This window comes from Lepus europaeus, chromosome 8 (assembly GCF_033115175.1).
Source record: "Lepus europaeus isolate LE1 chromosome 8, mLepTim1.pri, whole genome shotgun sequence".
In the NCBI taxonomy this organism is placed as follows: domain Eukaryota; kingdom Metazoa; phylum Chordata; class Mammalia; order Lagomorpha; family Leporidae; genus Lepus; species Lepus europaeus.
The window spans coordinates 12,333,503-12,356,433 of NC_084834.1; the positions used below are offsets into that span (position 1 = coordinate 12,333,503).

General features: G+C 48.1%; 1 protein-coding gene across 4 annotated transcripts in view; it reads left to right on the top strand.

Moving 5' to 3' along the window:
• LOC133765850 (probable ATP-dependent RNA helicase DDX60) overlaps positions 1-22,931 on the top strand; it is a 172,896-nt gene that overhangs the window by 12,951 nt on the left and 137,014 nt on the right. For all 4 annotated transcript variants that reach the window (XM_062199408.1, XM_062199407.1, XM_062199409.1 and 1 more), the window contains exons 5-7: positions 13,855-13,918; positions 20,364-20,625; positions 21,741-21,810. In XM_062199408.1, coding sequence (XP_062055392.1) covers positions 20,367-20,625; positions 21,741-21,810 — 329 coding nt within the window. In that variant the 5' untranslated portion in view covers positions 13,855-13,918; positions 20,364-20,366. The remainder of the gene's footprint in view (positions 1-13,854; positions 13,919-20,363; positions 20,626-21,740; positions 21,811-22,931) is intronic.

Sequence of the window (22,931 nt, forward strand, 5' to 3'; positions counted from 1 at the left end):
CAGGAGTGCTCGCACTTCAGCGCCAAGTCCTCAAACCACAGTGGTTTTGGAACTGCCGGGAAACATCAGACAAAGTCTGAACCAGGCATTTCATCCAGGGCCAGGGAAACAGAGGTGACATCGTCCATAGTACGATCGCTTGTCAGGTTCAAACCTTTCTTCGTCACATACTGTTGGCTGGAGCTGCTTCTCCCCTAACTGTCCATCATCATCGCGAGCAGCGTCCGTGAGCATGCCAATCGGTGGGCCCTGGGAGCTCAGAGCTTCCCGTAGCCCTGTCCGATGAAGAACACACGGAAAGCAATCTCACAGGCTCCCCGGAGGTGAATTTGTGTCCAGTTACATCCGGGGTTCTATGAGTCCTTTGTTACATGACCATCCCACCCTTTGCTGCCCTTGGAGCCCATTTTGGGTCCGATTCAGGCTCTGAACACCCCTGTTTCCTCTGCCTTGAAGCCAAACCCTAGCCAGCGCAGTTCCAGCGGCCTGGGATCGTCTTTGTCTGACAGGAAGGGCAGCCTGTGTGCTCACCACAGCAGGCACACCCCAGGGCAGGAGACCGATGAGGCCGAAGCAAATTACAATGAGTGGGAGCCAGGTGGCAGCAAGAGCTATGGCGAAGATTGAGGCTGAGAAAGCAGATAGCGGTTTGAGGAGGGAGAAATTGCGTTCATCCATCCGGATGCGGTGGTTCCTCGCCGAGGGTCAGGGGCCTGGACAGGGAGCCGTGTGGACAACCACGGGAGAAGGGCCCATGGTTCTAGGCCAGGATACATCATGGCATCTAACCCGTCTGGTTCCGAGCCTCGTGTCCCCTCCTGTCCATGTTAGAAGGTTGTTTGCATATCTGGTTCATGTCTCTGCGAGGACTCCTAGACACTGCTCATGCTCAGAAACCATGAGGCCACGTCCCTGCAAAACTGTGGCCACCTAGGGACCTGCAGCGATGAGCCCTCAAGGCCATCCGTGTTTGTTGATGTGAGTCAGCAAGCAGAAGCCGTTAACACACTGTGCAAGCAGATTTCGTTTTGATTGGTATTATTAAGGATTGCCAGACTCGTGAGGCTGACCCACCTCTGCCATTTTCCTTTCCTTTTTTTTTTTTTCAAGAGTTATTTATTTACTTGAAAGTCAGAGTTACGCAGAGAGAGGAGAGGCAGAGAGAGAGAGAGAGAGGTCTTCCATCCGATGGTTCACTCTCCTGTTGGCCGCAACAGCTGAAGCTGTGCCGATCCAAAGCCAGGAGCCAGGAGGTTCCTCCAGGTATCCCACGTGGGTGCAGAGGTCCAAGGACCTAAGCCATCTTCCACTGCTTTCCCAGGCCACAGCAGAGAGCTGGATCGGAAGTGGAGCAGCCGGGACTCGACCCGGCGCCCATATGGGATGCTGGCCCTGCAGGCCAGGGCATTAACCTGCTGTGCCACAGCGCCAGCCCCTTCCTTTTCTTTTTTTTTTTTTTTAAATTTTTATTTTTTTTTGACAGGCAGAGTGGATAGTGAGAGAGAGAGACAGAGAGAAAGGTCTTCCTTTTGCCGTTGGTTCACCCTCCAATGGCCGCTGCGGCCAGCACATTGAGCTGATCCGAAGCCAGGAGCCAGTTGCTTCTCCTGGTCTACCATGCAGGTGCAGGGTCCAAGGACTTGGGCCATCCTCCACTGCCTTCCCGCGCCATAGCAGAGAGTTGGCCTGGAAGAGGGGCAACCGGGATAGAATCCGGTGCCCCAACCGGGACTAGAACCCGGTGTGCCGGTGCCGCAAGGCGGAGGATTAGCCTGTTAAGCCACGGCGCTGGCCTCCTTCCTTTTCTGTTCCTTACTACGAATCATTGCTGCGACCAACACATGTGACAGCACGAAACAGTGGCCTTGGGAGCTCCCAGCTTCCCCTAGCCCTCTCTCCAAGCCAATCCATTGCCTTCCAGAGGGTGGATAATTACGTGTCATTAGGTCTAGCATTGTAGGGAAACCTGTGCTCTGTGGCTCATGCACCCTGTCCGGTCCTTGGAGCCCATGTGGGGTCCAGGTCCACCTGCTGCTGCACCGGCCTCGAGGCCAGGCCAGGGTCCGTGCAGCTCCAGCTGTAGGAAGGTCCTTCTACTAAAGGAGAGCTTGTTTCCTCCTGCGAGGGCTCCCCCTGCCTGAAGTCCCGCCCCGAGGAATCAGCCCTTTGAATCAAACACTGATCTCTATATGAGTGTTGCTGACTCCCAGAAATGGCACGCCAGAGCCGCAAAATCAGCCCTGAGAGCTGCCACATACTGAATTTTGAGTCCATGCCTAAGAAACTCGAGGGTGAGGGCGCCCCAGGGTTGGCCTGGGCTGGACACGAGGGGTTGGGGTGGCCTGGACATGGGGGGTGGGGTGGCCTGGGAAGGAGCATGAGAGAACCTTCTGGGCTGTTGAAAGCATTTGATTTCTTGGTTTTAGTGGTGCTTGTATTTGTCCTGAACTTGGGAAAACTGAACAGATGCGCACGAGTGACTTCATTTCCTGTAATGTTTCCCATCCTAGAATTAATTTTGCAATTACTGCTTTGGAGGTTGTTGTATGGACTTAAATTTATTTCCAGTACCTATGGGTCGGCACCAAGGAGTTTAGGTGTTGCATCCCACGGTGAGCCAATGTTTCCCTTTGTAAGAAACTGCCCAAGTGGTTGCCCGAAGTGGCTGTGCCAGTTTCTGTCCCCACCAGCAATGGATGACAATTCCTGCTGTCCTCAGCCTCTGCTGCACGTTGGGGATGTTGGTGCCCTGGGTGTTGGCTGTTCTGATTGGCACATGGTCCTATCTCCTTGTGGCAGTTCCCCATGGCCTGTGACACGGAGCATCTCATGTGCTTGTTTGTGGTGTGTGTCTGCAGCTCTTTTGCCTTTTTTTGAACTAAGCATTGGGCTTTTAGTGTTCCTTGTGTATTTTGGACCCAAGTCCTTTTTCAGATATGCATTTTGAAAGGGTTTCCTCCCCATCAGTGTCTTTGTCTTTTCATTCTCCAATTTTTCACCATGCACCTAGAATGCCATCACATCTCCCTGGCTCCTTGAGTGTGTGTGTGTGTGTGTGTGTGTTAACGAGCAGCATTAAGAAGGGGGAGTGGTTAGGGCCGGTATTGTGGCACAGCAGGTTAAGCCACTGTCTGCAGTGCTGGCATCCCATACGGGCACCAGTTCCCGTCCTGGCCGCTCCACCTCCCAGCTAATGCACCTGGGAAAAGCAGCAGCAGATGGTCCAACTGTACGGGGCCCTGCATCCTCGTGGGAGACCCCGTGAAGCTCCTGGCTTCAGCCTGGTTCAGCTGTGGCTGTCGTGGCCCCTTGGCAAGTGAACTAGCAGATGGAAGACCTCTCTCTCTGCCTCTCCATCTCTCTGGTAACTCTGCCTTTCAAATAAATAAATAAATAAATCTTTAAAAAGAAGTGGGGTGGAGGGGGGCACTCAAATGTATATCACTCAATGCAATCCTCTAGGAACTTCCATTTTGATTTGGGAAAGAAAAATGACTTAAGTGTGCAATAAGAAGAAAAAACAACAGGAGACTCAGAGCACAGTGCCTTGTGCCATGCACCGAGCGAGCCCGGGGAGACTGGAGGGTCTGGGGCATCGAGAAGAGGGAAGGAACCGGACCGGCTGGGAGGAAGGGGCAGTGCATTCCGGCTCAGGGGTGGGTGGCAGTGGTGTCACAGTGGCACAGACGGGAGATCAGCTTTGCTCTTCCTCACGCTACAGAGCATCCCAGCACTGGCTGGAGGCATCGCTATGGAGCCCCCAAATTTGGCCCGTTACTAATACTGGGGTGGTGGAGGGGAGTGGGAGGCATGTATTTCAAAGTCCAGAACACAGCGCTGGGCTGCTATTGCTTAGTTCCAGGGCTCCTTGAAGGGTTCGCAGTGAAGGTTCTTTCGGCTTGAGATTGGGCCCGGGAGGTGCATGTTCCGTTCCTGTCCAAGCGCCTCGTTGGCCGGCAGTGTTCGTTGGCAATGCTATGTTCTTTACGGAATTTTGATGATGACAAAGTGGGCACCATGAGTCTCGGGGCTGTGTGCCCGTGGTGGTTACCTCTTGCTCAGGGCCTGGGTTCCAGGAATGGAAACCCCTCAAGACAAAGCAGAACGTCAAAGTGTTATCTACGGGGAGATAGATGATCTAGTGAGTCTCTTCTTCCCCCTAAAGACTTAGTGTTTTATCTATTTGAAGAGCAGAGTTACAGAGATAGGAGAGGGGAGAGAGAGCAAGTGAGAGAGAGAGAGAGATCAAGATATCTTCCATCTACTGGTTCACTCCCCAAATGGCCACAATGGCCAGGGCTGGGCTGGGCCAGGCCGAAGCCAGGAGCCTGGAACTTCTTCCAGACCTTCCACATGGGTACAGGGGCCCAGGCACTTGGGCCACCTTCTGCTGCTTTCTCAGGTGCATTAGCAGGGAGCTGGATGGGAAGTGGAGCAGCCGGGACTTGAACTGGCGCCCATACGGGATGCGGGCACTGCAGGCAGTGGCTTAGCCCGCTACCCTACAGCACCACCCCAATCTCATGAGTCGTGTGTGCCTGTAGGGCCAGCTGCATCCCGCTCTCAATGCCATGAGTGAGTTTTAGTGAGATGTGATTGACCAATCGTCAATACAAGGCAAGGAACCTTTAAGCCAAGGGAGGGAGCCCCGAGGGCCATGGAGACCAGGACCAGGTGCGATCTGGCAGCGATGGGCAAGGCACTGACCAGGGCTCGGTGCCACTGCTGAAGGGCGGCCCCAGGACACCTGGGAGCAGGGGCAGTGGGGTGGGGCCAGAGTCAACCTTGGCCGTTTGGACAGGAATGCAGCGTGTGGGCGACAGGTTCTGCAGACAAACCTGGCCGACGCTGTAGTTGTGTTGTTTCCCAGAAATTCCTGCTGGCTCCCAGCGCTGTGGCCAGCATCCCGCTGAGAGGAGGCAGCCTTTCCCATAGCACAGTCATTTAGAGGGGAAAGAGAGAGAAAAAAAAACCACACCAGCAAACCTGGGGCGCATCTCCTTCCCGGACCTGTGGCTTCCGCCAGCTCTGACCACCTGGTCTCACAGAAGCAGCTGAACACAGGCTAGACCCAAACGGCAGCTTCCAGGCAGAGCCGGCTTTCGGGAGGGCCCGGGCCCCAGGCCGCAGCCCAGGGGCGCCTGGCCAGTGCCCCGGAAAGCATCTGAGCCTCTGCCCATGTGGCTCAGGGTTGGCTGAGGACACAGCCTGACTGCATCGCATTCCAGTTCCTGGTATTTATGAGCCTCCTTCGTGCCCAGACCTGGTTCAGCGCCATGGTGGAGGTGAGGGAGGGGCCCACCAGAGGGGCCCACCCTGCTCCCCTGCATCTCCCTGCTCCCGGATGACAAGGCCCCATGGTTGGGGTGTGCCTTTGCCATTCACATTCCTCTGTTTCTCACTTCTCGCCTGCCCATGAACTTCCTGAACACGTCCAGGGTTCCATTGTGATGCATTTCTAATATATTCTGAGTTTATCATTGTGTGTAGTTTTCTTAAGGATTGCTCAAGGCGTTGGAGTCTATGTGAGGATACTTCACAGACCCCTGGGCAGTGGAATTCAAAGAGAACTTTATTTCAGTGCAGAGATTGTGCATAACACACACTTGTCATGAACTTGAAGACCCCCTCGTCCACGTGAGTCCATGTGACGTCATTGTCATTGTTTTCCTGCCTGTTTTTACAATTTTTTTTAAAAAAATTATTTATTTGAAAGTCAGAGTTACACAGAGAGAGAAGGAGAGGCAGAGACAGAGAGAGAGAGAGCTCTTCCATCTGCTGGTTCACTCCCCAGTTGGCTGCAATGGCTGGAGCTGTGCCGATCCAAAGCCAGGAACCAGGAGCTTCCTCTGGGTCTCCCATGCGGGTGCAGGGGCCCAAGGACTTGGGCCATCTTCTACTGCTTTCCCAAGGCATCAGATGATGTTAAATATTTTGCCTTAACCATCAAATATGATGTAAGAAGCCTATGAGAATACTGTAGTATTCTTCTTGGTCTCCCATGTGGGTGCAGGGGCCCAGGCTCTTGGGCCATCCTCTGCTGCTTTCCCAGGCCGTTATCAGGGAGTTGAATCAAAAGTGGGGCAGCTGGGTCTCGAACCAGCACCCATTTGGGAAGTTGGCATCACAAATCAGCTATGCCACAATGCCAGCCCATCTGGGAGCAATTTTAATCTGCGCCAGTTGGCAGTTCTGGGTATAGAGAGGTCAATAAGGAAACTCCGAGAACTCAATGCCTGCCATTCCTCCTCTGGAGACTCCCAGGCAGTCTACTGTCTTCATCTTGCCTCTCTGGGTCTCTGCTGGTTTTGGTCTTGGGTTCACGTGTTTTGTTTTGTTTTGTTTTGTTTTGTGTGTGTGTGTGTGTGGTTGTAAAAATGAAGACTGGGAAGGAATGGAGCTGCTTAATCTTGGCAAGAACTGGAAGTTTCCATTCATGAAAGAAGGAAAGTTTGGATGCATTGGGAGAAGTTCGATGCTACAGTTTTTGTGTGAGTCGGTAACTGGGGCAGGGGAAGATGTACCTCTTTTGCGTGATGTTACGATCACAGTGGTAATTCGTGTCCAGCTGAAGAAGTCTCATGGCACGGGGCCAAGGCTTCAACAGCCTAGGGATTTTCTGAAGGCTAAATCTTGCTCTTGCCAATATCGCTTTGTGTTCCTGTTTATGTCTTCCTGCTACGTAGACTCCCTGGAGTCCTTGTGTTATCACAAGAGGTCAAAGTCCATGCCCGGCTGACTGCTTATGAGAGGCAGTGGATTTGATATACAAAAAAATTATTTACTTATGAGGGTGTGCCAGTGTGGAATCAAAATTTCCCAGCAACAAATGGAGCAATAATGCTGGCACTGCACATCTTTATGACTCGAGCTGATACCAAACCTTTGAACTGTGAACTAAAGGATGCAGAATCTCACTGCAGTAATTTGCGCTCTTGGCACAATTCCACGCAGACCCGCAGTTCCTGAGGGAAGACCGTGACTGTGCCCTGACCTCGCTGGTTTTATGCAGGTGGGATGTGCGGACAGCACTGAGACTGAGCTGTGAGGGGACTTCAGAAAGTTCATCGAAATGGCAGTAAAAGATATGTTTATTTTGGTGAAACAGCTTTTTGAAATCCATTCATAAGATTGGTCTTCAAAAAGTTTTTGAAAAACATATATCATGAAACAATTACGCATGGATTTCGAAGCATTTTTGGCATCCAAGTCAACTTGTCTTTTCAATCCATTTTTCCACAAACTTTTTGAAGTCCTTTGTAAAGCTCGGTACAACACATGGTCTATCCAGCTAGCATTGCTCCCCTCTTTTTGGAAAGATTCTCGTAGCAAACCTGCTGGCACTTGGCCTTAGACCGCCGGCCTCCGGAACTGTGCAGGAATAGGCTTCTGTTGTGTAAGTTACTCAGTCTGTGGTGGATTGTTATGGCAGCCCCCACAGATGGATACCGAGGCCTGTTAAGGTGTCTTGTGATATTGTCAGTACTGGGTTTCCAAGCCCTGTGGAACTTCCCCTAGGAGCATTCTGCCATAGGACAGCCACGACTACCTAACGCACCATGAGAGGTAGGAATTGTGGATCTGTTGACAGCAGGGTTGGTGACAGAGGGAAGTCTGGAGCTTGGCCTGTCCAACAGAGCAGGTGTGAATCCTCTCATTGTCCCTGGGGCCAAAACTACCAGGGCGGTGGGTTCCCTACCCTATCAGTCAGATTTTCATGATGACAATGAAATACCTGAGGCAGCTAACTTTACAAACAGCAAAAGTTAATTTAACTCATGGTTTTGGAGCTTCAGATTCAAGTTCAAGTGACCCTGTTGGTTTGGCATCTGGTGAGGATAACAGATGGCAATGGTGGAACTTGTGAGGAGAGCGGATCACATGGTGAACCGGGAAGTGGTGGGGAGAGGGAAAGGGGGAGGGGGAGGGGGAGGGAGGCTGGGATCAAACTCAGCTTTTACAATCAACCTTCTCTTGAGAACTACCTTCCAAGGGCATATTCCCAACAACCACCCACTAGGCCCACTTCCTAAACACCATAATTGGATTCAGTTTTATCTTTTGGTACCATTAACTTATGACTTCAGGGGATTTTCTTTCTTAATATATTTGAGAGGAGAGGGAGAGGCAGAGGGGTAGAGAGAGGACAGAGATAGATAGATAGATAGATAGATAGATAAGAGAGAGAAAGAGAGAGCACCCATTCATTGGTTCACTGTTCAAAAGCCTACAATGGCCAGGACTGCGATAGGCCAAAGCCAGGCCCTGGGAACTCAGTCTAATTATGTGGGTGGCACAGATCCAATTATATGAACCATCACCTGCTACTCCTGGGGTTGCATTACTAGAAAGCTGGAACCAGGAACCAGATCCAGGAACTGAGCCGAGGTACTCCATATGGGATGTAGACAGCTTAACCAGTGCCTTAACCCTTAGGCCACATACTTGCCATACACTTTGTCCACAATGTATACTGAGCACCCAGTAGATGTTAGATATTCTAGGATCTGGGCACATATGAATTTAAACTCCTACATGGGTTTAGGAACTGAATCATGTCCAAATCATAGCACTCACCAAGCACATAAAACCCATTTGTTCTGTCAATAGATAGCCATGATCATCTGGAAACACAAAATATCTACCCCAAATAGGAAACGCAAGAGAAGAAAAAGGGGTCTTTCAAAGCATCTATACATTGTTCATCCATACAGAAGTGTTCAGGATTTCTGTAGTTGGAGATTTTTGTGAAAGAAGGTTTGATAATGAAGATTTATGATATTCAGGGGCTGGTAACATGGCTCAGCAGGTTGAGTCACTGCTTGTGATGTATACATCCTGTATTGAAGCACCAGTTGGAGTCTTGGCTGCTCCACTTCCAATCCAGCTCCTGGCTAATGCATCTGGGAAAGCAGAGGAAGATGGCCCAAGTGCTTGGGCACCTGCCACTCACATGAGAAACCCGGATGAAGTTTCTGGTTCCTGGCCCAGGCTTGGCTGTTGTGGACGTCTGGGGAGTGAATCAAAGGATGGAAGACTTCTCTTTCTCTCTGTCTCTCCCTCTCTTGCTGCCACTCTGTCATTCAAGCAAATACAATAAATCTTTAAAAAAGAGCATTTATGATGATCGTGGTAAGCAGGTTGCACTCTTCTGCACTTGAAGTGTGTTTGTGGTGTCAGGATTATAAGACAGAATGTCCATGGCTTTGACACATTGCAATGACTTATATTCATTTCTGGGATAAGCATTGCCGTACCTCTCTGATGAGCTCCTGTATTTGTGCAAGTGTATAAAATGAATCTGTGACTGAGTTTTCTTTACATTTGGCCCTGTGGAGCCTGTGGAATGGTGTGCAGAGCATACAAGCCATGGCTGGTAGCTGTCATAGGCTTAAAAAGTGCTCACATAGGGAATACGACTCATTGTTTGGTAACCTCACAGAATTAGCAGTATGGCAAGAAGACACGAATTTATTTATTCAGCCTGCATGCCAACATTAGGACAGAGTTTGGTTTCATCCTCAATGCTTGGCTTGATACTGTGACATTTTTACATGGTTAAGAAGCACACAAAACCAAGTATGTCATATTTAGTCATTCATTTTTGTTTAACTGGAAGAAATTCCAAAAATGTACTGAGCATACTACTTTGAGCTGTCTTTCCTTTTTCTAAGATTTATTTTTTTATTTGAAAAGCAGAGTTACAGAGAAGGAGAGACAGAGAGAGAGAGACATCTTCCATCCACTGGTTCACTCCCCAAATGGCCACAATGGCTGGGTCTGGGTCAGGCTGAAGCCAGGGGCCAGGACTTCCATCTGGGTCTCCCATGGGGTTGCTCTCCACTGCTTTTCCCAGGTCATTAGCAGGGAGCTGGATCAGAAGTGGAGCAGCAGCTGGGACTTGAACTAGTGCCCATATGGGATGCCAGCATCACAGGTGGTGGCTTTACCCACTGTGCCATAATGCCAACCCCATGGAATGGTCTTTCAGTCTAGAGAATAACTCCGTAAAGGGCCAGCGCTGTGGTGTAGCAGGTAAAGCTGCTGCCTTCAGCGCCAGCATCCCATATGGGCGCCAGTTTGAGTCTCGGCTGCTCCACTTATGATCCAGCTCTCTGCTAATGCATCTGGGAAAGCAGCAGAAGATGGCCCAAGTCTTTGGATCCCTGCACCCACGTGGGAGACTTGGAGGAAGCTCCTGGCTCCTGGCTTCGGATTGGCCCAGTTCTGGCCATTGCAGCCATTTGGGGAGTGAACCAGCGGATGGAAGATATCTCTCTCTCTCTCACACTCTCTCTCCCTCACTCTCTCTCTCTCTCCCTCTGCCTTTCAAATAAATCTTTAAAAAATGAATAACTAGCCGGCGCCGCGGCTCACTAGGCTAATCCTCTGCCTTGTGGCGCCGGCACGCCGGGTTCTAGTCCCGGTCAGGGCACTGATCCTGTCCCGGTTGCCCCTCTTCCAGCCCAGCTCTCTGCTGTGTCCAGGGAGTGCAGTGGAGGATGGCCCAAGTCCTTGGGCCCTGCACCCCATGGGAGACCAGGAGAAGCACCTGGCTCCTGGCTTCGGATCAGCGCGGTGCGCTGCGGCGGCCATTGGAGGGTGAACCAGCGGCAAAAAGGAAGACCTTTCTCTCTGTCTCTCTCTCACTGTCCACTCTGCCTGTCAAAAAAAAAAAAAAAATGAATAACTATAAGCATCCACATGGAAGCAGGTAATTTTTTACACCTGAGTTCTGTATTCTTGGCCATTGTGGATTGGCTCAGTGATTACACCAGGCTCAAAAGGAGCCAATGTGATTCTTTTCTGACAGTACTGGCCATGGGGGTTGCTAAGCAGAGACGAGATTTCTCTGATGGATAGAGCAACAGATATTGGAACAATGATTTGAGTCCTCCTGACTGTTCCACTTCCAACCCAGCTCCCTGCTAACGCATCCTGGGAAGACAGCAGATGTTGGTACAAATGCCTGTGCCCCTGCCCCCTGTGTGGGAGACCTGGATGGAGTTTCTGGCTCCTTGTCTTCAGCCTGGCTCAGCCTTGGAAAGTGAACCAGTACATGAAACAGCCTCTTTGTCTCTGTCTCTCCCTTTCTCCCATTCAGCCTGTCAAATCAATCAATCAATCAATCTTAAAAAAAAAAAAAAAAAACACAGGCAGACAGGCAGATAGGTTAGCAGACATCTCCAAACACATATTCTTGCTCCTTCCTGCTAAGCCTGACTCTGGTGGTCCCGGTGCTTTTCTACCTTATCCTATTTCAGCTACTGTGCTGATAGAGCTCTCCCGCCATCTAACCAGGGGAGGGCCTCTCTCTGCCCTAGGACCTCCAGAAGGGACACCGTCCTGCCAACACCCTGGGGAGACCCATTTTGGACTCAGGACTTTCAAACCTGTGAGGTTACTACTCATCTTGCCGTCATTTGTTGGTAGCGGCAATAGGAAATTTAATAAAAGCACAACTGACGATTCTTAGGTCATTCATCTGTCACCTATGCTCTTTTTTCAATTGCTTCCAACTTTGGAAGGATACAAAGGGTCATAGGTACTAATCGACAAAAACACCAACACTACTTGCCCCAGTTTTGGGGATAAAGTGCACGTTGGAATCCAAAGGCAAGGGGGCCTATCTGACGGCTCCAGAACTTCAGTGACTGTCTCCATCTGGGCCCCAGACAACTTCCTTCTCTGATTTACTTGCTACTTCACTGTGCTCCCCTCTTTGAAATATATGTTCTGTGTTTTTCATGTAAGTAATACAGTGTGAATAAACAAATATTTTTTTTGGAATTACATGGGAGACAGAGAAACATACAAACCCAGCAGACTTGGTAGAAAAGCATGAGATAAGGGATATAAACCCATGGGGGCACAAAGGCTCAGGAGAGACTTCCGGGGATGGTGGGCCTGGGCCTGCACAGTGATCCTTCCTTCCCTTGATAAAGAAACTGGCACGGTGCTGGGACTCTTCCATTTTCTTGGCATGTTCATGGATGTTACATTAGGAGAAAAAGGTGAAACTAGGAGTTTGTTTCCAAAACTGCTATATCTTTTTCTTTGACTGAATGAAGTTATCTTTTGCAATGGAGTGAGTTTTCCACCTGAAAATGAAATCAGTACCCAAGTTGTATTGACACAGTCTTCACAGTATCTCTCAAATACGTTAGCTTTTCTCTTTCCACTACTGTGCCTCCCCAGGCCCAGGCTATGGAACTATTGTTATTTTCAAATAATTCATTTTGGCTTTATTGGTCCTCTCTCCTTTTTTTATGCATGGGTGGATTTTCTGTATTAATTATCTCCTCTTACCTTCTTTAAAAAGTCACTTGCTTGTTACATTTTTTTTTCTCACTGTTCTTTTAATTCCTTCAGCTAAGTTGAATGCTTAGCTCACTAATTTTCATTCTAACTTCTTTCTGATATGAATATTTGAAAATATGAATTTCTCGGTAAATGTAATTTTAGAGGTATTTTATACCTTTTTTAAAAGTTTTATTTATTTATTTGAAAGTCAGAGCTACAGAGAGAGAGGAGAGGCAGAGAGAGAGAGAGAGAGAGGTCTTCCATCCACTGGTTCACTCCCCTGACTTTTGGTCACATGGCTGGATCTGCACTGATCTGAAGCCAGGAGCCAAGAGCTTCTTCCTGGTCTCCCATGTGGGTGCAAGGGCCCAAGGACTTGGGTCATCTTCCACTGCTTTCCCGGGCCATAGCAGAGAGCTGGATTGGAAGTGGAGCAGCTGGGCCTCAAACTGGTGCCCGTATGAGATGCCGGCACTGCAGGCGGAGGCTTTACCCATTATGCCATAGCCCTGTATTTCATACCTTTTTATGAATATCTTTAGGGCTGTTTAATCTTAAGAATTTTAGTTGATTTAAATGAATGCTTTTTGGCCCATCAATGGTATAGAAGTTGTCTTAACTGCTAGATATAGGATATGTCAGTTTAATTATAATTTTTTTTAAGATTTATTTTATTTATTTGAAAGAGTTACAAAGAGAGGTAGAGCCAGAGCCAGAGAGAGAGAGAGAGAGAGAGAGAGGTCTTCCATACACTGGTTCACTCCCCAAATGACCACAATGGCCAGAACTGCTGGCACTGCAGGCAGTGGCTTTACCCGCTACGCCACAGTGCCTGCCCCTTAACAGTTTCTAAGCAAAACAAAGCAAAATAAAACAAAAAGGATAACGTGAGTGACTTTAGGAAGTGGCTGAGCTAATCTTTTATATATATATATATATATATATGTTTTTTATTTGACAGGCAGAGTTAGACAGTGAGAGAGAGAGGTGCTGCGCTGATCCGAAGCCAGGAGCCAGGTGCTTCCTCCTGGTCTCCCATGCGGGTGCAGGGGTCCAAGCACTTGGGTCATCCTCCACTGACCTCCCAGGCCATAGAAGAGAGCTGGACTGGATGAGGAGCAACCGGGACAGAACCCGGTGCCCATATGGGATGCCGGCGCTGCAGGTGGAGGATTAACGAAGTGAGCCACGGCACTGGCTCTGAGCTCATTTTTGGAGTAGTTAATAGTTGGGCATTACCAGGGTGTAGGTCAGGCAGGGACGTGTGTGTGTGTGTGTGTCCTCTCTCTCTCTCTCTCTCTCTGTGTGTGTGTGTATGTGCATTTGCTTTTGACCTTTGCCTCCAATGGCAGAGACGTGCGTTTACCTAGGAGGCACCGGCAACATACATGAGACAGCCCCGGGAATCTGTGATAAGCCATACAGCCTCACTCTTGTACCTTCTCTGGGAAACGAAACTTAAAGCTTGGTGACTCAGCTGGTGCAGAGGGTGGCACCAAGGCTCTTCCTGAGCTAGGAGGAAGCTCAGCCTGCCCTCCCATGTGTTTGCAGGTCCCACAGCACCCCGTAACTGCTGCTGGCTGTTGCACGTGGAAGGGAGAACTACAGACCACAGGTAGGGGGTTTGGTGCCTGTGTGAAGGAAATGGTGAACAAATGACAGCATGCATTTTGTGACCATTTTTTAAAAAGATTTATTTCATTTATTTGAAAAGCAGAGAGAGAGATATATATATATCTTGGGGCTGGCGCTGTGGAAGAGCAGGTAAAGCCGCCGCCTGCAGTGCTGGCATCCCATATGGGTGCCAGTTCGAGTTCCGGCTGCTCCACCTCCGATCCAGCTCTCTGCCATGGCCTGAGATAGCAGTAGAAGATGGCCCAAGTCCTTGGGTCCCTGCACCCATGTGGGAGACCAGGAAGAAGCTCCTTTAGATCAGCGCAGCTCCAGCCATTGTAGCCAACTGGGGAGCGAACCAGTGGATGGAAGACCTCTCTCTCTCTCTCTCTCTCTCTCTCTCTCTCTCTCTCTCTCTCTCTCTCTCTGCCTCTCCTCTCTTTGTGTAACTCTGCCTTTAAAATAAATAAATAAATCTTTTTTTTTTTTAAGAGAGAGCTTCCATTTTCTGGTTCATTCTCCCAATGACTGCAACAGCTGGGGCTGGGCCAGGCATCCTCCTTAGCAGGGAGCTGGAATAGAAGCAGAGCAGTCAGGACTTGAACCGGCACTCTGATATGGAATGCTGGTGCCACAAGTGGTGGCTTAACCTACTGTGCCACAGTGCCAGCCCCAGGGGCTACTGAACTTTTAAGAAGCACAAGTGGTATTGGAAGATGTGTGGGGAAGGAGGGCTTGGATGGGAGAAACTCAGCTCTTCTGTTTCTTAGCTGCAAGACCTTGGACAAGCTGAAAACCTCCCCGATCTTCTGATTACTTACCTGTAAAACTCAGGACTACAAGAGGATGTGTAGGAAACCACAGGCTGTTCTATTAAAGCAAGAACTGATATGTGCAAAATACCAACTTTAAATGCTTCTTTACCAAAAAGCAAAGAAGGAGACATCAATGAGATTACATGCTGTAGGGTCTTTCCTTAGTTCTATGGTTGGGATAATAGGGGGGAAGGGGCATTTGAGGAAAACTGATTTTTAAGAAATTTTATTTACTTATTTGAGAGGTAAGGAGAGAGAGCGGGAACTCCCGTCTGCCAGCTTACTCTTCCAATGCCTGCAGCGGTCAGCTGGGCTAGGCTGAGGTCAGCAGCTGGGAGCCCCATCCGGGTCTCCCAAATGGGAGGCAGGAACGCGACTACCTGAGCCGCCAGGTGCTGATCCATGGGGTTTGCATCAACAGGAAGCAGGAAGCAGGAGCAGAGCCAGGCCTCGTTCCCAGGTGCTCTATATGAACTGTGGCCATCCCAGGTGGTGGCTTAGCCACTGGGTCAGATGCCCACCCTGGAAGCTGACGATTGTACAGATCTTACAGGTGCAGACCAATGTGGATGTCTGAGTATGGCCACTAGTTCCTTCTCGATGGAATTCATGAGTGGGCTTGATAGAATCATGTTTATGCCTGTTCTATCTGGAGACGAGGGAGGGTTTTGATTCCCTTTTAGAGGCTCACATTGAGCAAGCTTGGGGCAGGTGCTTCGTTCCAACTCTGCCTTCTCAGATCTCCTGTTGACCTCCTAACTGTTGACCTCCTAATGCTGTTCTCTTCCTGGAATGCTTTATCCTGCTCCCACCTACCAACCTCCTAATCCATTCTCAAGCTGAAGTTCAAATATTGCATAACCTGAGAAGTCTTACTCAGCTGTCCCAAGCACTTCCTGATTTAAGCTTCCACAGCGTCAGGTCCGTCCCCTAGCTTATACCACAGCACTCATGCTGCCTTGTGATGGATCTGCTAACTTATCTTTCTACTTCTCCAGACCACGCCCTTTCTGGAGTTGATGTCTTCAAGGCTACTGCCTAGAATAGTGTCTGACATTGTAGTAAATGTCCCCTAAATGATGATTGAGTAAATTAACTAATGAAGTCGGTATTCATCAAGATGAAATTATATTTATAGGAAACTTTACTTTCTGAAAAAAAAAAAACAAGAGCCAGGAAGTGCTGAAAATTTATGGATTTGTGGCAGAAATGGTCAGCACTTTTACATCTTCCCATTTTCTATTTATACGCTTTTGCTTTTAGCAGGAAGCTAGTTTTTAACTTTTTAAAGACAAAGGGACTCAGGCACAGAGAGATAAAATGATTTCTCAGTTATGCAATCGTTGACTCTTCCCGATGATGATAGTATTGGGTGAGGAATCGTAAGATCCTTCCAACGCTCATTGACACGGATGATGGCATAGGACTTCTGTTGAAAGACCAAGAGCTGCTGGGTCACCTTTTAGGAGGAGAGTGATAAAGGCCTGAGGAGGAAAAGAAAGACAGGAAATTGAGGAGAAGAACAGAGGTCGCAGTGGGATTATTATAGGATGGAGTAGCTGTGGCTATATTTAGACACCAAGGGGAAGAAGCCAGGTAAAAAAAAGTGGGGGAGGAGAACATGTGGAAGAGGGAGGCAACCTTTAGACAAGGTCCAGGAGAGAGCAGGTGTGGACGAGGGAACACAAAGGGAACAGTTTATGCAAGACAGAAGCCAATAGAAATCGACTGTGGCTATCAGAGAGGAGAAAGGGAGGGGGTGAAGGCACATGTGTGAAGGCACTTCCAAAACTTAGTGGAAAATGGAATTTCAAATTCACTTTGTTTTGGCACAAGATATTTGAAATCCATGCATAGTTTTTTTCATAATACACATTTCCACAAACTTTTTGGAGATCCTAATGCTTATATATGAAGGATTGTGGCAGGCAATCGAGCCTCACAGAATGTGTCTTGGGATGAGTGTTTAGCATAGTGTTAAGACACCCACGTTCCACATGGGAGGACCTGGGTTTGGTTCCTGGCTCCTGCTTCTGTTTCCAGCTTCCTGCCAATGCAGATCCTGGAAGCAACAGTGATGGCTCCAGTAGTTAGGTCTCTGCCACCCACTTGGGATACCTGGCCTGAGTTCCTAGCTCCTGGCTTCTACCCAGCCCAGCCCTTCCATTGCCCGCATTTGGGAAGTGAACCAGTGGATGTGTGTGCGCGCTCTCTCTCTCTTCTCTTTCTATCTCTCAAGTAAATAAATAAAATAAAAAAAGAACTGTGTCCTAATAGTGCATGATAAATCATCAGTACGGAAAGCCAGCATGATATTCTCTGAAATGTTATGCTGGTCAAGGTACCCGCTGTACTGTGGTAGTGAACAGGAAATTTAACAGAGCCCTGAGAAAAAAGTGACATTCTTCCTAGGTAAATGTGTGCTACTTTCTATCTTCTTTATGAGTAAGAGTAGAAAACAAATGGATTTACCAGTGTGGCAGCCCCATGACAAGTGCCAGAGGCTATAGTGATGTGCTTCAGTACAAAGCAGGTGTGCTCGAATGGGCATCCATTTGTTTGATTTTTTTCGGTAGGCTGTTCACTGCTCTCACGTCCATGACTTCTCCCCTTTAGCCTTATATTTGCTACCGGCATCCCTTGTTTAGCACCTTCGTGATCTACTTGCAAAGGCACCCTCAGTCCTGAGGAAATGCAGTAGCCAGCCCCTCAGTCCCTCTGCCATCTGAGCTATTTCCTCGTGGAGCAGGGACTGCACTTTTCACATAGGCGGTGTTAGGGAGGAGCTCTGGGTGACTGCCTGGAGTCAGTGGAAGGGGTAGGGACAGGTCTCCGGGAAAGTGAACCTCATTTGGTGGCGTGGCTCATGGACGTGGAGCGAGCAGAGGCTGTTATCCCTTGGCAAGAGGGGGCGGGCAGCTTCATCAGCCTAGAGAATTTTTGAGGGATTGGGGGTTCAACATGCATGAGATTGTTGACCTAAATACCCATCCTACACTTTTTTTTTCCTATCAAGAAAAAAAATGGACACCTGCCAAGGCTGTGTATGAGATTCTAAGCATGATTTTCATCACACTGCCCTGAGCAGTAGGGAGAGGAGAGCCTGCCTTCAAATATTTGTCTTGAGGTGTTCTGAATTCAGGACACACCTTAAGTTGGCTGGTGGATGCCCTCTTTGTGAAAATTTTCTGGTGTTATGGATGGAAGAAAATCATTACTGCTCCCATAATTTTTTTTTAGAAATTTATTTATTTGAAAGTCAGAGTTACAGAGAGAAGGAGAGGCAGAGAGAGAGGGAGAGCGAGAGAGAGCAAGCGCTTCCATCTGCTGGTTCCCTCCCCAATTGGCAGCAATGGCCAGAGCTAAGCCGATCTGAAGCCAGGAGCCAGGAGCTTCTTCCGGGTATCCCATGCAGGTGCAGGGGCCCAAGGACCTGGGCCATCTTCCACTGCTTTCCCAGGTCACAGCAGAGAGCTGGATCAGAAGTGGAGCAGCTGGGGCTTGAACCGGTGCCCATATGGGGTGCTGGCATTGCAGGTGGCGGCTTTACCTGCTATGCCACAGCCCCGACCCCTGCTCCCATACTTTTTTTTTTTAATTTTTGACAGGTAGAGTGGACCTTGAGAGAGAGAGAGACAGAGAGAAAGGTCTTCCTTTGCCATTGGTTCACCCTCCAATGGCCACCGCGGCTGGCGCACCACGCTGATCCGAAGGCAGGAGCCAGGTGCTTCCTCCTGGTCTCCCATGGGGTGCAGGGCCCAAGGACTTGGGCCTTCCTCCACTGCACTCTCGGGCCATAGCAGAGAGCTGGCCTGGAAGAGGGGCAACCGGGACAGAATTCAGTGCCCCAACCGGGACTAGAACCCGATGTGCCGGCGCCGCAAGGCAGAGGATTAGCCTATTGAGCCATGGCGCCGGCCTGCTCCCATTCTTTCAAGTGCTGTAGCTAAAGCATTTTTTTCAGTGCCTTACCCTCCAGCTGTGCTTCACTAGAATTAAGCACAGAGTAAAGCATTAGCGACTGTGATCCTGCTGTGTGCCAAGGCTATGGGCACCTGTCTTAGCCCCAGCAACGGGATCACCATGCACCTTCCATCAGGGAGGGATCCAGCTGCAAGATTCAGTCCTGAAGATAGACTCTCAATGACCACTCCTGATCTCAATGCTCTTGGTCAAGGTTCCCAAGAAAGCAGAGACTGAGATCTAAAAAAAAAATGTGCTAATAGTTTATTAAGACGTGCAGTTTCAGGAAATCCAAGGTCAAGAAGAATGAGGTGGAGCAAGAGGAAGAGCCAACACAGAGGTGCAGCACAGAGGTGTTCATGGCTTAGTGTCCAGCACAGCTAATAATTCATTCCCTTGGGGTCATCTTGCAAGAGGCCATTTAAAGTGGGGTGGGCATTTGACCCAGCAATGAAGACCCCAATTAGGATGACCGCATCCCGCAGTTGAGTGCCTGGACTTAAGAATGACCTTCAACTCCCGAGAGCAGGTGTGCTTCAGTATACAGTGACGTGATGAGCTCTTCCCGCCAGCAGACACTGTCTCACTGTTGGCACCTCTGCTGGGGCCGCTCCTGCAGTATTTCCTGTTGAAAGGACACATAAAGCGAGGGCACATACGCTGATTCGAGTAAGAGAGTGCACGTTTCAGAACCTCAGCTGAGGACGTCACGAAAGTCACTGAGTGCGCAGAAACCAACAAATCCCTAATTTTAATTGGATGCTAATTCAGGGTAAGCTGGCTGACTATGCGCTCAACTCTGAGAGAGAATATGATTACTAACACTTCAAATGCTGCGAATTTGTCTTTGGAGACTCTTCCAAAAGGAAGGTGCAAACAGAACTTTCTACTATTTTCTAGATTTCTTGCTTCACATTCTTCTGTAGACATTATTTTTTTCTCTCTGTAAATGTGACTTTCATGCATGAGAGTACTTTAAAAAGTTTGTGGGAAATGTTTATTATGAAAAAACCATGCATGGATCTCATTGCTTTTACACAAAAAAAAGTCCTTTTAGTTCAATTTTTCACAGGCTTTTTGAAGCAGCTTCAGGTATTTTCAGAAGTATTTTGTGCCATGCAGTGGTGCCAAACCATCTTTTTTTTTTTTTTTTTTAAGATTTATTTGCTTATTTGAAAGTCGGAGTTACACACAGAGAGAAGGAGAGGCAGGGGGGGAGGTCTTCCATCCACTGATTCACTCCCCAGTTGGTCACAACGCCTGGAGCTGTGCCGATCCAGAGCCAGGAGCTTCTTCTGGGTCTCCCACGTGGGTGCAGGGGCCCAAGGACTCAGGCCATCCGCCACTGCTTTCCCAGGCCATAGCAGAGAGCTGGATCAGAAGTGGAGCAGCTGGGGCTTGAACCAGCGCCCATATGGGATGCTGGCACTGCAGGCAGCAGCTTAACTCGCTATGCCACAGTGCCGTCCCCACACCATCTTCTCTTGAATGACTTTGCAGCGAACATATTTGGGGGAAGGATTATGAAAAATATCCTCTTGAGTAAATACGAACTGGGAAGATTTAGAGAGAGAAGGAATAAAGCAGATGTTACTTTTGAAAGAGTGAACTATCGTGATATCTTATTTTTAAAGAAATGGGTGATGCTTAATAGGTTTGCTTTTATAGATCATGGCTACTGCACCTGCTGTGGCAGGTGAAAAGTCAAGCTCCAGTGACAGTGACAGTGATACTGAAAATGATAGCTCCGAAGCCAGTGAGACCACGGAGAGCGTGTCCTCCTTTGATCAGTTTGAAGAAGAAGATGACCTGAGCTCAGAAGGCGTCGTAGAAGAGCCGACTTCCAGGCAGCTGCAGTTTGAAATGAATGAAGAGACACCTCCAGGAGCTGAAGCTACAGTTGAGAACAGCTGTCAGTTGGGAGAATCAGGTGAGGGATTATCCATGCATGCGAGTTTCTTACATGCTTCTCCTTCTCTTTGGGAAAAGATTTATTTATTTATTTCCAAGGTAGAATGACACAGCAGAGAAGAAGAGATACAGAGGGGGAGATGGGGAAAAGGAGAGTGGAAAGAGAGAGGTCGATCAATCTTTCTTTCGCTAGTTCACTCCCCAAATGGCCTCAATAGGCAGGACTAAGCCAGGAGTCAGGAACTCCCTCTGGGTCTCCCACGTGGGTGCAGGGGCCTAAGCACTTGGGCCACCCTCTGCTGCTTTCCCAGGAGCATTGTCAGGGAGCTGGATGGGAAGTGGAGCAGCCGGGACTCGAACTGATGCCTAGATGGCCTGCTAGCGCTGCAGGCTGGGACTTTAGCCCACTGCGTCACAGTGCCGCACCGTGGCAGAACTTTTGAAGGTAGATACAGATATTTAGAAATTTATATAACCATTTATTTAACATCTCTCTCTTTCTCTGTCTCTCCATATAAAATATTCACATGAATTGACTTTGGAAGTGGCACATTGTTCAAGTTTTGTTTACATGTGTATTTTTGCAGATTTGTTAAAAAATTTATGTATATCATAAAATTCATTTGTGACTGAGAATTTATGAAAAAACTCATTTCAAAACTGTATGATTTGGCTGCCCTGGCCCACAATCATTCTGTTAGTGAGTGGGGTAGGCAGGCTGTCTTTATGGAGACAGCGATGTGTCTTTGACATTCTTAGGAACGTTCCGTTGATGTGTTTGCGCTTTGCATAAAATACAAATATAGTCAAAGGTATCAGCAGAAATTGTCTTTTAAAACTGAATATGAGGGGTTAGTGTTGTGTCACAGCAGGTTAAGCTGCTGCCTGCAATGCCAGCATCCCCTGTGAGCACCAGTTCAAGTCCTGGCTGCTCCACTTCCAATCCAGCTCCCTGCAAACGTGCCTGGGAAAGCAATGGAAGATGGCCCCGATGTTGGGGCCCCTGCTATCATGTGGGAGACTTAAGCAGAGTTCTGCGCTCCTGGGTCGATCTCTCCCTCCCTCTCTGTTGCTCTGCCTTACAAATAAATCTTAAAAAAATGAATATTAAACCTCTGTTATTTATTTTGAAAGGCCTTATTGAATGTGGGGAAATTCTAAAGAAACTCTCCAGGCTCCTTTGGTACTACCTGTCAAAATCCGAGTAAGTATAACACAAATAGTTCAAAGTCATACATCACTGCATGCTATTTCCCTATGCATGGCGTATTTTATTTTATTTTTTAAATATTCTTCCTTCTAAGTTGTTTTGTGTAACCTTCCAATGGGGCAAAAAATTAATGTTATTAAAAATAGAGAAATCTTTCCTTGGGAAATGTTATGGTCTAAGTCATTCAGGAGCCAGGAGTAAGTTATTAAAGAATTTGAAGAGGGGTGTAAGTGGAGAAAAGACTCAATTTTCTTTTAATACTGCACAATAAAAAGTAGCTGTTTCACTGACATTGTATTCCATTTAAAACACTGCGCAAGTTTCATGAAACTTGGCACAAGTTGACCAATGGTTAAACATTATATAATATCAGCAACGATGACTGCACCAAGCCAGTGTGTTGTGTTGTTTTCCTGACAATCATTTGTGTGTGCTTGTTAATGTGCTAGGGACTTTGCACACCACAGTGAAGAGAGTAAAAATGTCCTGCCACTGGTGGTTTATTGAGTCTAATCTTGGCATTTGGTGCCACATTCCATTTTCTCAATTAATTTACAATAGAATAAGTTTAGAATCAAAATGGAATTTATAATACTACAATACCAATTGTATTCAACTACAAAGTAAAATAAAAACTCAAAACATTCTTTATAACAAGCATATTTTAAGTATAGATTATGGCCTAAGCATATTTTGGTTCTAACCACTCATGTTTATCTCATCAATCCTCACAGCAATTGTATGAAGGATTAGCTGCTCTGAATTCTTTTTTTTTTGCAAGTCAAGAAACTGTAGCACAGGATAGACAAGCAACTTGTCTAAAGTCACATAGGACCAGGCTTAGAATCCAGAGCATTTGGTCTTAGCCAAAACATTATGTGTTGAAATTTGCAGAAAGTGAATTCTGAAAGAATACATAGAGAGTTAACATTTTCCTACTGTGTTTGAGTTTTTAGTTTGAGAGGAGCAGGATGGAAAAGAGAGAGAGAGGGAGAGAGGGGAGAGAGAGAGAGAGAGAGAGAGAGAGAGAGAGAGAGAGAGATTCCACCTGCTGGTGGGTCTCCCACGTGGGTGGCAGGGAACCAGCTACCTGAGCCATCACCACTGCCTCCCAG